This window comes from Aquarana catesbeiana, linkage group LG03 (genome assembly GCF_042186555.1).
Source record: "Aquarana catesbeiana isolate 2022-GZ linkage group LG03, ASM4218655v1, whole genome shotgun sequence".
In the NCBI taxonomy this organism is placed as follows: domain Eukaryota; kingdom Metazoa; phylum Chordata; class Amphibia; order Anura; family Ranidae; genus Aquarana; species Aquarana catesbeiana.
The window spans coordinates 631,379,393-631,395,942 of record NC_133326.1 but is presented as its reverse complement, the minus strand read 5'-3'; the positions used below and the strand labels follow the sequence as shown (position 1 = coordinate 631,395,942).

The following is a 16,550-nucleotide window of genomic DNA, read 5'->3' as shown; positions in this document are numbered from 1 at the left end:
AGATGGTCAGAGACTGCAGTTCCTATGGACACTAGTACATAATGGCCGATCGGCCCTCTCACCTGACCCAGCGATACAGCAACGGTTCCTCTGATCAGGAGTCAGCTCACTCTGAATTGCCCATGATGACTCCGCTGGGTAGCACCCAGATCTGTATTCCTCCAATGACTCCATTCCTTTCTCTGCCAGGGATGGCGCTAGGCTGTGTAGCTTTCCCTCTGGTGGCGCAGGGCAGCGGGGTTCTCTCTCTGATGGTGTTCTCTCAGCACTGTCTTCTCCCTCTTTAGTCCTGGGTGTACTTCCCTGAAAGCTTTCCCAGGCTCCTGTCTCTCTCTCTCTTTCCTATTCAGCTGAGCATGCTGTGTGAGCTGCAGTTTCCGTGTTACAGTGGGGCTGCCAATCCTCGGGACTATATGTCCCACAATCCTCTTCTCTGCTCCTTTTTTTATTCTGTTTCCTCCCTGGTTCATATGAAGGCGGGGGAAGAAACATAGTGGGCAGCTGTGCTGGCAAGCACCGCTCACTAGTACAGGAGCATGCAGGAGGAGAGGGAGGGGGGAAAGGAGAGGCCGCAGCTGCATTGGCTTCACTAGGGTTAGGGTCACCCCCCTTCCACCAACTATAGTCGCCCCTCAGTACAGACCCCCCTCCACTACATATAGACCCCCCTCCGTCAGTGCAGAACCCACACTAAGTATAAACCCCTCCCTCAGTACAGACCTTACTCAGTACAGAACCCCCTCTCTATTAGTACAGACCCCCCCAGGACAGATCTCCCTCTCCATTAGTACAGACCCCACAGGACAAACCACCCCTCCATTAGTACAGACCCCCCAGGACAGACCCCCACATTAGTACAGACCCCCCCTCCATTAGTACAGACCCCCCAGGACAGACCCCCTCTCCATTAGTACAGACCCCCCCTCCATTAGTACAGACCCCCCTCCATTAGTAAAGACCCCCCCTCCATTAGTACAGACCCCCCAGGACAGACCCCCCTCCATTAGTACAGACCCCCTCTCCATTAGTACAGACCCCCCTCCATTAGTACAGACCCTCAGTACAGACCCCCCCATTAGTACAGACCCCCCTCCATTAGTACAGACCCCATTAGTACAGACCCTACCTCAGTACAGACCCCCCATTAGTACAGACCCCCCCATTAGTACAGACCCCCTCTCCATTAGTACAGACCCCCCTCCATTAGTACAGACCCCCAGGACAGACCCCCCTCCATTAGTACAGACCCCCCTCCATTAGTACAGACCCCCCAGGACAGACCCCCTCTCCATTAGTACAGACCCCCCCTCCATTAGTACAGACCCCCCTCCATTAGTACAGACCCCCCTCCATTAGTACAGACCCCCCAGGACAGACCCCCCTCCATTAGTACAGACCCCCCAGGACAGACCCCCTCTCCATTAGTACAGACCCCCCCTCCATTAGTACAGACCCCCAGTACAGACCCCCCATTAGTACAGACCCCCCTTCCATTAGTACAGACCCCATTAGTACAGACCCCCTCTCCATTAGTACAGACCCCCCAGGACAGACCCCCCCTCCATTAGTACAGACCCCCCCATTAGTACAGACCCCCCCTCCATTAGTACTGACCCCATTAGTACAGACCCCCTCTCCATTAGTACAGACCCCCCAGGACAGACCCCCTCTCCATTAGTACAGACCCCCCAGGACAGACCCCCCCATTAGTACAGACCCCCCCTCCATTAGTACAGACCCCCCCTCCATTAGTACAGACCCCATTAGTACAGATCCCCTCTCCATTAGTACAGACCCCCCAGGACAGACCCCCCTCCATTAGTACAGACCCCATTAGTACAGACCCCCCTCCATTAGTACAGACCCCCCAGGACAGAACCCCCCCATTAGTACAGACCCCCCATTAGTACAGACCCCCCTCCATTAGTACAGAACCCCCCTATTAGTACAGACCCCCTCCATTAGTACAGACCCCATTAGTACAGACCCCCTCTCAATTAGTACAGCACCCCATTATTAGTACAGCCCCCCCATTAGTACAGCCCCCCTCCATTATTAGTACAGACCCCTCCATTAGTACAGCCCCCCCTCCATTAGTACAGCCCCCCTCCATTAGTACAGCCCCCCCTCCATTAGTACAGTACAGACCCCCCTCCATTAGGGTACATAAATACACCCGGGCGGCAGCTGGAGAGGAGAGGACAGTGTGCAGCCAGCCGCGCCGCCCGGGTGGAGAGCAGAGCAGATCAAAGCAGGCAGGAGCGGGAGACACAGAGAGGAGAATGTGTCAGGCACGGACCGCTCCTCCGCTCCCCCCCGCGTGACATCACTGTGCGGCTGGTCTCTCTCCACGCAGAGACCAGCCGCTCTGCCTCCGATGTCATCTCCGGCTGGCAGCTGCTCTCTTTCTCTGAGGAGGGGCTTGAGCAGCAAACAGCGGCGCCTTTCTTCTTGGAACACTGGCGGAGAGCTGCCGCCGGACACAATCAAGAGGAGGAGGAGGAGGGAAGGGAGCACTCTGGCGCTTCAGCGCCCCCACCTCTCTGGCGCCTGGGTGCACTGCACCCCGTGCACCCCATCTAGGACCGGCCCTGCCCTCAGCCATCCAGTACACTCCTCTTGTTTGGCTGAGACAGAGCAGCGGCGCTATTGGCTCCCGAGGCTGTCAAAGTCAGTCAGCCAATCAGGGGAGAGAGAGGGGCGGGGCCAGGTTGGGGCTCAGTGTCTGAATGGATACACGGAGCTCTGACTCAGCTTGGGTGCCCCCTGTAGCAAGCTTCTGGCTGAGGGGGCACTCAAAGGAGGGAGGGACTAGGAGCAGCAAAGAGGGACCTGAGAAGAGGAGGATCAGGGCTGCTCTGTGCAAAACCAACTGCACAGAGGAGGTAAGTTTAACATGTTTGTTATTTAAAAAAAAACAAAAAAACAAGACTTTACAATCCCATTAAGTATTCTTGTCATGTTTTCTTTCTGTCATATCTGTATCTATCATTACTTTTTATAAATAATATATATATATATATATATATATATATATATATATATATATATATATATATATATATATTGGATAATAAAAGTCTACACAACCCTGTTAAAATGTCAGGTTTCTGTGATGTAATTAAATGAGAAAAAGATAAATCTTTTCAGAACTTTTTCCACCTTTGATGTAAATAAACTGTACAACTGTAGACAGTACAGGAGATGATCAGAGACCGCAGACATAGTACAGGAGATGATCAGAGACCGCAGACATAATACAGGAGATGATCAGAGACTGCAGACATAATACAGGAGATGATCAGAGACCGCAGACATAGTACAGGAGATGATCAGAGACTGCAGACATAGTACAGGAGATGATCAGAGATTGCAGACATAGTACAGGAGATGGTCAGAGACCGCAGACATAATACAGGAGATGATCAGAGACTGCAGACATAGTACAGGAGATGATCAGAGACCGCAGACATAGTACAGGAGATGATCAGAGACTGCAGACATAGTACAGGAGATGATCAGAGACCGCAGACATAATACAGGAGATGATCAGAGACTGCAGACATAGTACAGGAGATGATCAGAGACCGCAGACATAGTACAGGAGATGATCAGAGACTGCAGACATACTACAGGAGTTGATCAGAGACTGCAGACATAGTACAGGAGATGGTCAGAGACCGCAGACATAATACAGGAGATGATCAGAGACTGCAGACATACTACAGGAGATGATCAGAGACTGCAGACACACTACAGGAGATGGTTAGAGACTGCCACTCACTAGTACAGCAGTGCGAGGAGGAGAGGGAGGGGGGTCTAAGAGCTACTTCCCAACTACCAACTACCTACCTCCCAACTTTTAATGTTGAGAATGAGGGACATTCTGGGGAGAGAGTGACCTGCAGCACGCGCAGCTTATATCAAAGTCCCCATCAGAGTCTCTCCTTACATCAGGGTTCCCATCAGAGTCCCCCCACAGCAGGTGTCCCTCCATCAGAGCCCCCCACAGCAGGTGTCCCCCATCAGAGCCCCCCCACAGCAAGTGTCCCCCCACAGCAGGTGTCCCTCCATCAGAGCCCCCCCTACAGCAGGTGTCCCTCCATCAGAGCCCCCCACAGCAGGTGTCCCCCATTAGAGCCCCCCCCACAGCAAGTGTCCCCCCACAGCAAGTGTCCCCCCACAGCAGGCGTCCCTCCATCAGAGCCCCCCCACAGCAGGTGTCCCCCATCAGAGCCCCCCACAGCAGGTGTCCCTCCATCAGAGCCCCCCCCCCATAGCAGGTGTCCCTCCATCAGAGCCCCCCTACAGCAGGTGTCCCTCCATCAGAGCCCCCCCCCACAGCAGGTGTCCCTCCATCAGAGCCCCCCCCCACAGCAGGTGTCCCTCCATCAGAGCCCCCCCACAGCAGGTCTCCCCCATCAGAGCCCCCCACAGCAGGTGTCCCCCATCAGAGCCCCTACACTACAGGAGATGATCAGAGACTGCAGACACACTACAGGAGATGGTTAGAGACTGCCACTCACTAGTACAGCAGTGCGAGGAGGAGAGGGAGGGGGGTCTAAGAGCTACCTCCCAACTACCAACTACCTACCTCCCAACTTTTAATGTTGAGAACGAGGGACATTCTGGGGAGAGAGTGACCTGCAGCACGCGCAGCTTATATCAAAGTCCCCATCAGAGTCTCTCCTTACATCAGGGTTCCCATCAGAGTCCCCCCACAGCAGGTGTCCCTCCATCAGAGCCCCCCACAGCAGGTGTCCCCCATCAGAGCCCCCCACAGCAAGTGTCCCCCCACAGCAGGTGTCCCTCCATCAGAGCCCCCCCACAGCAGGTGTCCCTCCATCAGAGCCCCCCACAGCAGGTGTCCCCATCAGAGCCCCCCCACAGCAAGTGTCCCCCCACAGCAAGTGTCCCCCCACAGCAGGTGTCCCTCCATCAGAGCCCCCCCACAGCAGGTGTCCCTCCATCAGAGCCCCCCCACAGCAGGTGTCCCCTATCAGAGCCCCCCACAGCAGGTGTCCCTCCATCAGAGCCCTCCCCATAGCAGGTGTCCCTCCATCAGAGCCCCCCCCACAGCAGGTGTCCCTCCATCAGAGCCCCCCCCACAGCAGGTGTCCCTCCATCAGAGCCCCCCCCACAGCAGGTCTCCCCCATCAGAGCCCCCCACAGCAGGTATCCCCCATCAGAGCCCCCCACAGCAGGTGTCCCTCCATCAGAGCCCCCCCACAGCAGGTGTCCCCCATCAGAGCCCCCACAGCAGGTGTCCCTCCATCAGAGCCCCCCCCACAGCAGGTGTCCCTCCATCAGAGCCCCCCCACAGCAGGTGTCCCTCCATCAGAGCCCCCCCACAGCAGGTGTCCCTCCATCAGAGTCCCCCCACAGCAGGTGTCCCTCCATCAGAGCCCCCCCCACACAGCAGGTGTCCCTCCATCAGAGCCCCCCCACAGCAGGTGTCCCCAAACAGAAGGTGTCCCTCCATCAGAGCCCCCCCACAGCAGGTGTCCCTCCATCAGAGCCGCCCTCACAGCAGGTGTCCCCAAACAGAAGGTGTCCCTCCATCAGAGCCCCCCCACAGCAGGTGTCCCCAAACAGCAGGTGTCCCTCCATCAGAGCCCTCCTACAGCAGGTGTCCCCAAACAGCAGGTGTCCCTCCATCAGAGCCCCCCACAGCAGGTGTCCCCCTTCAGAGCCCCCCCACAACAGGTGTCCCTGTATCAGAGCCCTCCCACAACAGGTGTCCCTCCATCAGACCCCCCACAACAGGTGTCCCTCCATCAGAGCCCCCCCACAGCAGGTGTCCCCCATCAGAGCCCCCCCACAGCAGGTGTCCCCCATCAGAGTCCCCGCACAGCAGCTGTCCCCAAACAGAAGGTGTCCCTCCATCAGAGCCCCCCACAGCAGGTGTCCCCAAACAGAAGGTGTCCCTCCATCAGAGCCCCCCCACAGCAGGTGTCCCCAAACAGCAGGTGTCCCTCCATCAGAGCCCCCCTACAGCAGGTGTCCCCAAACAGCAGGTGTCCCTCCATCAGAGCCCCCCCACAGCAGGTGTCCCCCTTCAGAACCCCCCACAACAGGTGTCCCTGTATCAGAGCCCCCCTACAACAGGTGTCCCTCCATCAGACCCCCCCACAACAGGTGTCCCTCCATCAGAGCCCCCCCCACAGCAGGTGTCCCCCATCAGAGTCCCCGCACAGCAGGTGTCCCCATTCAGTACCTGTCTAATAGATCCCTGCTCGGGCGCGCTGGTAGCAGAAGCACATTGTGGGGGCGGGGCATATGTGATTACTAGGAGGGCGGCACTTGGAGAGCATTTCTGGGAGTGCACATGCACTCGATGATTGGCAGCAGCTCCAGCCAACCCAGAAGCCTCTCATCACACCGCCTATAGGAGTTGAGCCGACACACGCAGAGGGGGCGGGGCAGACAGGAGACTCCACGCGCACCGGACAGAGAGATTAGTGGAGCCTAGTACTGGAACGTGTTCCGGTACTAGGCTCCACTGCGGTACCCAGCACGGACCCCGGGAACAGCGGGAGCGCTATGCGCTCTTGTCAGTTGCCGGCGGGTCCGCCTCTGGACACAGACGAGGAGGAGGGAGGGGAGCACTCTGGAGCTTCAGCGCCCCCACCTCTGCGGCGCCGGGTGCGGAGCACCCCGTGCACCCACCTAGGATCGGCCCTGGATTTAACTGTACTTCTGTCTCGGCCTGATTTCATGGTTTCTGACACAAGTCCTTGATGATTAAGTCCCTCCCAAGGTGAAATGCGTTGTAGGAGGAAAATCATGGTCTACTGGGTGGCATTGCATGTAGTACACTGTCCACTGTGGAATAAAGTTTATTGAATGAAAGAAAAAAAAAGGTTTGGCTGTGATGCAGATAATTATTTTATTGCCAGCTTTTATCTTGGGGATTAGGATGGGCCCCTTGTGGTTACAGTACCCAAAGCCAGTGGTGGAGCTATAAGTCTGCCTTGAGTAGTACCATTTTTACTACATTTTCTATTTTATGTAAGTACAGAAGTACATTTTATTTTTGAGTGCATCTCATTCTTAAAGCCATTTCTTCAAAATGTAAGAAATTCCAATAATACCATTTTTATGCTGGCCTCTGGAGTTCTAATCCCTTATTTTAAAGTGGAGCTTCACTAAGTGTAAAAGCATAAGGGAAAAACCATGACAGCCAAGAAATTAGCAATGTTTTGAGAAAGCAATGATATCTTTTTTGTTTCCCTTATAACAGTTTAACTTCTGAGTAGATCTCTTTATCAACATATACCTGGAAATATGATAATATAACAACCAACCCAGAAATGAACACCGCTCTCTCTCCCACCCTTATGCCCTTGTACACACGATAGGATTTTCCAATGGAAAATGTGTGATAGGACCTTGTTGTCGGAAATTCCGACCGTGTGTAGGTTCTATCACATATTTTCCATAGGAATTTCTGACACACTAAGTTTGAGAGCTTGCTATAAAATTTTCCGACAACAAAACCCGTTGTCAGAAATTCCAATCGTGTGTACACAAATCCGACGCACAAAGTGCCACGCATGCTCAGAATAAGTTAAGAGAGGAAAGCTATTGGCTACTGCTCCGTTTATAGTCCTGACGTACGTATTTTACGTTACCGCATTCAGAACGATCTGATTTTCCGTCAACTTTGTGTGACCGTGTGCATGCAAGACAAGTTTGAGCCAACATCCGTAGGAAAAAATCCCATGGATTTTGTTGTCGGAAAATCCTATCGTGTGTACAGGGCATTACTCTTCTCTGCTTCTTTTACATCTACTTATTAGAACTTAAAGGTTAAAGCGGAGTTCCACACAATTTTGAGAGGTGGTCTTAAACGAAAGACCACTTCTCCACCCCAAGTTTTTGGCTATTTAAAAAATTTTTTTACTTTCTAACTTACCTTTTTTGGAAGTATTAAGAGTACTTCCGGTCCAGCTGGGCCACGGCCGAGGACGTCACCTCCTCTTCTGCAGCGAGCCCTCCGTTGTCTTCTGGGACATGTGTGTGTCCCCAGAAGACAAGCTGGCCATTCACAAAGCGCCGCGTGACTCACGCATGCGCAGTCGGAAACCGGCAGTGAAGCCACGAGGCTCCACTGCCAGTTTCCCTTAGTTGGTATGGCGGCACCTGCACCCGATCCGATGGATGGATCAGCCTCGGGGAACCGACATCGCGGGCTCCCTGGACAGGTAAGTGTCCTTATTAAAAGTCAGCAGCTACAGTGTTTGCAGCTGCTGACTTTAAAAAAAAAATTTCGGCTGGAACACAGCTTTAAGAAGAAACACTTGAAGTAGTGTCATATTCTATAATGGGCCAGCTCTCTCCGTCGCTCAGATGCTTTGTCATTATCATTTTAGATTAGCCTTTAGTAAAGGTTCACACTGAGGCTGACAGCAGTTGTATTCACTCACTTTTGCTTCCCTGAGAGTCATACAAAAGACAGGAGGTAATAAGAGATAGAGTGGCAGTACAAGTATTGTATGTATTATATTTGCGAAATAAAAAAATAGCTTTATAATAAAGGAAGAAAACTGGTGACATTGTCTCTGTAAGTATTAGCGATGAGAGAATCAATTTGCAAATCAGGAAAATTGTCCAGTTGTATTTTATGTGATTGGCCTCTATACATGCATACAGATTTGTCCAGTATAACTTATGAATTATGATTATGTAGATTCCTGATCCTGAATTTCAAGACCCTCTCATGTAAGAATGGGCTTGGCAGGTACCTTCAGGGTATGGAGGTGTGAGAATAAAGTGTAGACATCAGAATGCTGGCTGCAAACCCCTCTGTGTAGTATCTGTTATCTGGAAGATGTTCCCTAAGACTGGGATGTGTTATGTCATTCTTAAGTAAGTAAATCATTGGAAAAGCAGGATCTGACTGAACATTTTTTAATAGGGAGTGGGCATCTGGATTCCCATTGCAGAGCCTTGGACCTTGAGTGTATGTATGAAGACGAGATGGCAGAGCCTCCCCTGTAGGCAGGAGAGTTGGCAAACCCAAATCCCCTCATGTTCCACATGGCAGCAGTAGAATGTCCCTAGCCCAGCAATTGCTGGCAAATACTAGGGGAACTGCTTTCACACAGATCTGCAAAAAAATAATCAAGAGACTTTTCAGAAATGACAGTGCCAATAGTTTAGTTTATAGTTATGGGACCATTTTGCTGTCTTCTGAAACAAATAAGGTGTAGCGCCCTCAGGAGCTCCATCACCTAAAATGTACCCTGGCACCCCTGTAAATCTGGTAAATGCTAGAATTACAAACTGCCAATCTGGGCCTTCATTCTTTTTTACTGAACATCTAGTAATTGGAAGTTTCTTAGGGATTGCTGGCATGACCAGATACATTTCTTTTTTCTTCTGTATTAAAAATGTTTTGTCCATATCACTTACCTATTACGACTTTATGACATAAAAGGCTCCACACAGGTTTAACTGTAGCAGTGTATGAAACTGTAATAAAAAAAATCCCAATTTGATCATATTTTAAAAGAGACTTAAACAATATCCACACAATGTGGCATAGCGCCTCACATAGTATGGGAAATCACAGAATTAAAAATTGCACTTATGATAGGACTTTATATATCAGTAGATGTACTTTAGAATAATTTGAACACCAATTTAATTTATAAACAGAAGATTGCTTGGTGTCAGCCTTGTTCAGTTTTTTTGTGCGAAACTACTCAAACTTTGCCCCTATACTATTCTCCACAACATAAAAGCTAATTGTTCTTATGCCCTGTACACACGGTCGGATTTTCAGACTGAAAATGTGTGATAGGACCTTGTTGTCGGCTCCATCACACATTTTCCATCGGAATTTCCGACACACAAAGTTTGAGAGCTTGCTATAAAATTTTCCGACAACAAAATCCGTTGTCGGAAATTCCGATCGTGTGTACACAAATCCGACGCACAAAGTGCCACGCATGCTCAGAATAAATAAAGAGACGAAAGCTATTGGCTACTGCCCCGTTTATAGTCCCGACGTACGTGCTTTACGTCACCGCGTTCAGAACGATTAGATTTTCCGACAACTTTGTGTGACCGTGTGTATGCAAGACAAGTTTGAGCCAACATCTGTTGTTGGAATGTCCGATCAATGTCCGACCGTGTGTACAGGGCATAAGTCTTATTTTCAGAACTGGGAGATTTAATTAGCTGCTTGCGACTTCTTGGAATCCCTAGCACAATTTTCAGCTGGTCAGCATAAAGAACATAACTAAACTGTTCTAACTACTCATGGTTAGCATCAGAGGTACTGTACATTTTCAAATACTACCTAACTGAAAACAATCTACAGTATGTTCCCAACTATAGGACTTATATATAAAGCAATGCATAATTGAGAACCAGTTATCATGGGGCAGCCTCTCCTCCTTTGAGCCCAACTCCAGGAATTAGACAAAATCGATCCCCTGCAGTGGGCCTCCCTATATTGTAAAGATTAAATGCTTGTTAGTTCTAGGAGTTAGAGGAACAGGCAGTATTATTTATCCTGACTCCCTGCTCCAGCAGGCTTTGCTGCTCTCTTCTTTTCCCAAAAGTTCAGGGCTGGTGTTATCATGTACAATGCAGAGCTATTAACCCTGCATTGTATGTGGAGAAGGCAGATGTGCAACTGCAGCTGGGAGCCCCTTAGAGGAGAGGCTTTGCAGGACCAATCACACAGCTGGAGGGACCCTGCTGGAGTAAAACCTAATTATTTCATGCACCCCTAATTATTTCATGCACCCCTAGACTTAATGAGCATTTAACCCTTGTAGTGCAAGAAAGGGGGCACTGCAAGGGTATTTCATTTAGTTTTACCCAGAGTTAGCCTTTAAGTCTATAGCAACCCATTATAAGCCCTTGTCTTGAGCAATGTTGGGCTTCTGGTGTGCTGTTTTATCTTTAAAAAGGAGGGGCTGCTTTCAGGTGAGCCTGCTGCCAATTTTGTCATATACTGTACTTTACCCTGAAAATGAACAGAGTCTGCATTGTCCAACAAAGCACATTTAATTCATCTTCATTAACTATATAATGATTTTACCTGACAGTAAATACCACATTTATTAATTTATTAATGCCAACAATATCAATTCAAAATCTAAGTTTGCTAAAAGAAGTGAATTAAAAGCTATATAATCACAAAATCACAATAGCAAAAAAAAAAAAAAAAAAGATTTTTGATTTCTGATTACATGCAATCAAATTATTAATATGATCCAAAATTAGAGGTAAATTAATTATGCATTTTTTCCATCATTGTTCCCCTCTTATATTAGCAACAGTATGTCTTTACTGTAAAATTAAAATATGGCAAAACAATGTGACCAGCGAGACTCTTCAGAGAGCCGTAAATCATGACCTGGCCTCTAACAGATCCCAGAGATGTCAGCGGTACAATTACACAGAGTATTACCTGATATCACAAGGATCATCATTATGGAAATTCCAGGTTTCACCCAATATTCCATTGCTTGTTACTGTGTCCAGGTTTAAAATATTGATTCTTTTGGCAAAATCTGTTCTTAGAGTTAGTCCTGTAAATTAAGCCTGCACTACGAAAGCTATAGACTCCAGCATTCCACTCTACATTTTCTATGATCCCTTTGTAGTTCTTTATTGCTTACACATAAGTCCCTATGCCTACAAAGTCCATGCAGTTCAGTATTTCTCCAATGTCACTGTAGTCCCCAAGGTTATTCTTCTATCACAGGAATTTAAAGGATTAGTCCCTCTGTGTACCGTGGGTCTGTACAAGTTGCTGTCATAACTGTCTGACCTCAAACTTCTGCTTCTCTTAGAGATAGGACACTGACTGTCCTTTTCTCACAGTGGTGTGCAGATCTTTGTAAGTGTAGGGGAAGTAACTGCAAGTGTGAGATCATAATATGATAGAAGAGAAAAGGAAAGCCAGATATAAGTGCAGATCAGATAAAATAACATAAGGGAGGAAAATACAAAAACATTTTTTTAACAGAAAATACTGAAGCTTATATGAACAGATAGCACTTTTAACAGAAAAAAATAAGCATTTTCCAAGGAAACACATTAAGGGCCTGTATCTACCGGGTCAGAACTGTTTCTCTCCCCGTACAATCCTATGGAAATGCAAAAGCAGAATTATGAATGTCAAAATCACACTGCATTTGTCCATCAACACAAGCCCAAAGTCCATCAAAACAGGCCATAAGGTACTATGTAAAATATACTGTATATAAATTCTTCAAGTGCTGTGCCTTGATTGCACCAATCATAGTAAACTAGTCAACAACCAGGAAAATAAATGTGACGTTTATTGGTGTATACAAAATGTACACTTTACAGCACAAATTCTCTCCCCCTCCCCCCCAATTCTCCCTCCCAACACAAACCCACTTCCCCTCCCAGCATAAATCCTACCACCACCCCCAAATCCCCCCACCACAAGTCCTCCCTCCCTCCAATCACCTCTCCCAGAACAAATCCATCTGCCCCCCAGCACAAAAAGTCTCCCCCATCCTACCACAAATCCCACCTCTTAGCACAAATCACCTACCCAAAACACACATTCTCCACCCTAAATCTCCCTCCCAGCACACCTAAAATCATCCCTTCTAGCACAAATCCTTCACCCCAAATCCCCCTGTCTAGCCCAATCCCCCCCAAATTCCCCCTCCCAGCATGAATCAGCATCATCTTCCAGCACAAATCTCTTTGACCCCCATCACTCCTCCCAGCACAAATCTTCCCTCTAAATGCCCTCCTGCTAGCACAAATAACCCCCAAATTCCCACTTTCAGCACAAATTCTCTTCCCCTTCCAGCACAAATCCTTTCTGTACCCTTTCTAATCACCCATTCCAGCACAAAACCCTTTCCCCATTTCTAGCACTAATCCACCATTAATCCTCCCTTCCAACTCAAATCTCCCCTCCCAGCACAAATCCTCTTTTAAGTCAAATTCTTCCCCCTCCCAAATCTCACCCAAGCAATTCTCTTATGAACCCCCCCAAATCACGCCTCCTAGCATACATCCTCCACCCTCAGCACAAATCTTCCTTACCTGCCCCCCCCCCCCAGGTCAGTGCAATTCTCCCTTCCTGAAGTGTACAGACTTTAGATACAGCACTTCTTAATCCGACGACATCCTTCCCTTCCCCCTCCTCTCCCTTTTATGCATGATACAAGTCAGATCCGAGAAGGAGCTTAGGTGTATTGTTGTAATAGGCAGCCTGCCGGAAGAGATGACAGCTGGTGCAGAGTGGGTAATTGCAGTGTTAGGGACCTGGTCACCCCGCAGGAGATGCAGAGCACAAGCCCTAGGTGCCTAGTGCTAGAACGCCCCAGAAACGTAAATTAGTGGAGCAAAGTGTTGGGACTCATTCTGGCACTGAACACTGGGATTCCAGCTTGGATCCTGGATGGTTGATAGGTATGCTTTTATGCAGAACAACAAATATAGACAATCTTAACCACTTCAGACCCGGAAGGATTTGCCCCCCTAATGACCAGGCCATTTTTTGCGATACGGCACTGCGTCACTTTAACTGACAATTGATCGGTCGTGCTACGCTGTACTCAAACAAAATTGATGTCCTATTTTTCCTACAAAAAGAGCTTTCTTTTGGTGGTATTTGATCACCTCTGTGGTTTTTATTGTTTACGCTATGAACAAAAAAAGGCAGACAATTTTGAAAAAAAATAATGTATTCATCAGTTTAGGCCGATATGTATTCTACATATTTTTGATAAAAAAAATCACAATAGGCGTATATTGATTGGTTTGTGCAAACGTTATCATGTCTACAAACTACGGGATTGATTTAGGGACTTTTCTTTTTATTGTTTTTACTAGTAATGACGTGGATCTGCGATTTTTAGCAGGACTGCGACATTGTGGCGGACAAATCTGTCCCCAAATTACACTTTTTGGGGACCAGTGACATTATTACATTGATCAGTGCTATAAAAATGCACTGATCAATATAAAAATGACACTGGCATGGAAGGGGTTAACACTAGGGGGCAATCAAGGGGTTAACTGTGTTCCCTGGGCTGTAGGGGAGATGGTTTCACCGGCACATGACAGAGATCACTGTTCCCGATCACTGGGAACAGTAGATCTCTGACATGTCATTAGGCAGATCCTTGTTCTGCCTCTGTACACATCGATCGGGGGTCGCTGGCAGACATCGAGTCCGCGGCGGTGCACTTGCGCCCGCAATCCTTCTCGCACTGACCAACGTACAGGTATGCCGCAGTATATGTACGTGAGCTGGTCGGCAAAGTGGTTAAAAAAGGAATGTACTGGAGTCACTGTGTGGGAGGCTAGCACGACGGACATGCCGGGCTAGAGCTCCGCTCTGTGAGGGAGAATAAACCGCAAATAAAGGCAGCCCACGGACACAGAAACGGTAAAAATCTTGTTACTATTCACCCTAGAGGTGAGGGGGACATTATTCAAGAATAATGGTGCTGGGAGGTGCCAGGAATAAAACCAAAACTAGCTCTAATAGCAGCACCCAGGCAAGACATACTATGAAAAAGGCGCCAGTCTCCTCAGGTAATTTTACCTCAGACAAGAAACTCAAATCCAAGCAGCCAAAAGCTATCTCGTCAGGGGATTCTGACTCTGAACCTGATTCAAATATGTTACATTCTTCACAACAAAACTCTGATATTCCTTCTAACATTTTGAAACAATTTGAAAAAATGTTACATAAAGCATTACAGCAAACATCAGAGCAAATTACTAGTAATCTGACTAGAGAGATCAGAGAACTGGGAAGACGCACCGAAGCATTGGAAATGAAAATGGAAGATATAGAAAATTCTACACATGATGCTTTCTCTGAAATAGATGTCCTCAAAGAGGAAAATATTATTTTACAGAATAGACTGGAGGACTATGAGAATCGCGCCAGAAGATCGAATTTGCGATTCAGAGGCTTACCAGAATCAATCACAGATCTGCAATCAACAATCACAGCATTATGCCAAGAATTACTACCTGGCATTTCAGTGGAAAGGCTTGAAATGGACAGAGTACATAGGGCACTTATGCCCAAAAAAACTGATGGCCCCCCCAGGGATATTATAGCAAAATTTCATTTTTTTCATTCAAAAGAACAACTTCTAGAAGCGGCTAGAGGGAAAAATAATCTAATATTTCAGGGACATAGTTATCAACTATTTGCTGACTTATCCCAGTTAACAACATCTAAGAGGCGTGCAATGAAGCCTCATCTACTGGAACTTCAACATCATGCCATTAAGTATCAATGGGGCTTCCCGTTCTCCCTAAAATTCACCCACCAGGGGACCAGATTCGCATGCAAAACTCCTGAAGAACTACAACATGTACTCCAAGACCTCAAATTGATTGACGGTACAACTATAGCCTCCACCTCACGTAGGAGATCAGCTTCTGCCTCCTCCATTCAGAAAACATCCTCCTCTGAGACAAAAAATGGAAACCATCATACACACAAAAGAGGACGATTCGCATCCTCACAACAAGAACAAGATGACGCCATGGACTGAGTAATATGCACTTTTATAATATAGCCATTTCAGCTAAGACAGCACCTATTGGGAGAACAGAATTGTAATTTTATTTTTGAATACTCTTCCTAAACCAAAAACTAATACTCCATCTAGCTCACTAGTGAGCAATTGGACACTATGAACTAGATTATCTAATTTATTAATTTATACCTTATTGGTATAAGTTTATAATTAAATAACAACATTTTTATTATGATTTTAGGTTCCCTTTTTTGTTAGTTTTTATTTTATTTATTTATTTATTTATTTTTTATAAATTTTAATTTTTTTTTTTTTTTTTAGAAAATGGTATGGTATATGTTCAGGTAATATTTTTACTTTCTGAACACCTAAATAGTCCCTAATGTATGGAGGACTGATTAAAATATTTTATATGTATATATATTTTATTTTTTTTTTAATTTCTATGTATGTGTGTATGTATATGTATGTATGTATGTGTGTGTGTATGTATATGTATATATATATATATGTGTGTGTATATGTGTGTGTATGTGTATGTATATGTATATGTATATATATATATATATATATATATATATATATATATATATATATATATATATATATACACATACACATATATATATATAAATTTATATATTTATATATATGTGTGTATGTGTATATATATATATATATATATATATATATATATATATATATATATATATATATGTATATATTATTTATTTATTTTTATATTAATATATTTCCTCCTGCTTTTTTGTTTCTCAATGGCTTTTTTGGTATTTTTTATTTTAGAAACATGGTATGGTAAGTGTTCAGACAATATTTATGCTTTCTGAACACCTAAACAATCCCTATTATATGGTGGACTGATTAAATTATTATGTATATGTATTTTTTTATTCTGTATGTGTGTATGTATATGTATATATAAATGTATATATATATGTATACATTTTTTATTTTTTATTATTTATTTATTTATTTTTTTATCATTATATTTCCTCCTCCTTTTTTGTT

General features: G+C 46.4%; 1 protein-coding gene across 3 annotated transcripts in view; it reads right to left on the bottom strand.

The window, feature by feature from the left end:
- The window catches only part of LOC141133225 (adhesion G protein-coupled receptor E3-like), a 455,441-nt gene extending 443,567 nt beyond the window's left edge, over positions 1-11,874 (bottom strand). For all 3 annotated transcript variants that reach the window (XM_073622475.1, XM_073622474.1, XM_073622476.1), the window contains exons 1-2: positions 11,432-11,874; positions 9,418-9,477 (exon numbers count right to left, since the gene is read on the bottom strand). In XM_073622475.1, coding sequence (XP_073478576.1) covers positions 9,418-9,477; positions 11,432-11,486 — 115 coding nt within the window. In that variant the 5' untranslated portion in view covers positions 11,487-11,874. The remainder of the gene's footprint in view (positions 1-9,417; positions 9,478-11,431) is intronic.
- Between the last annotated feature and the right edge of the window lie 4,676 nt (positions 11,875-16,550).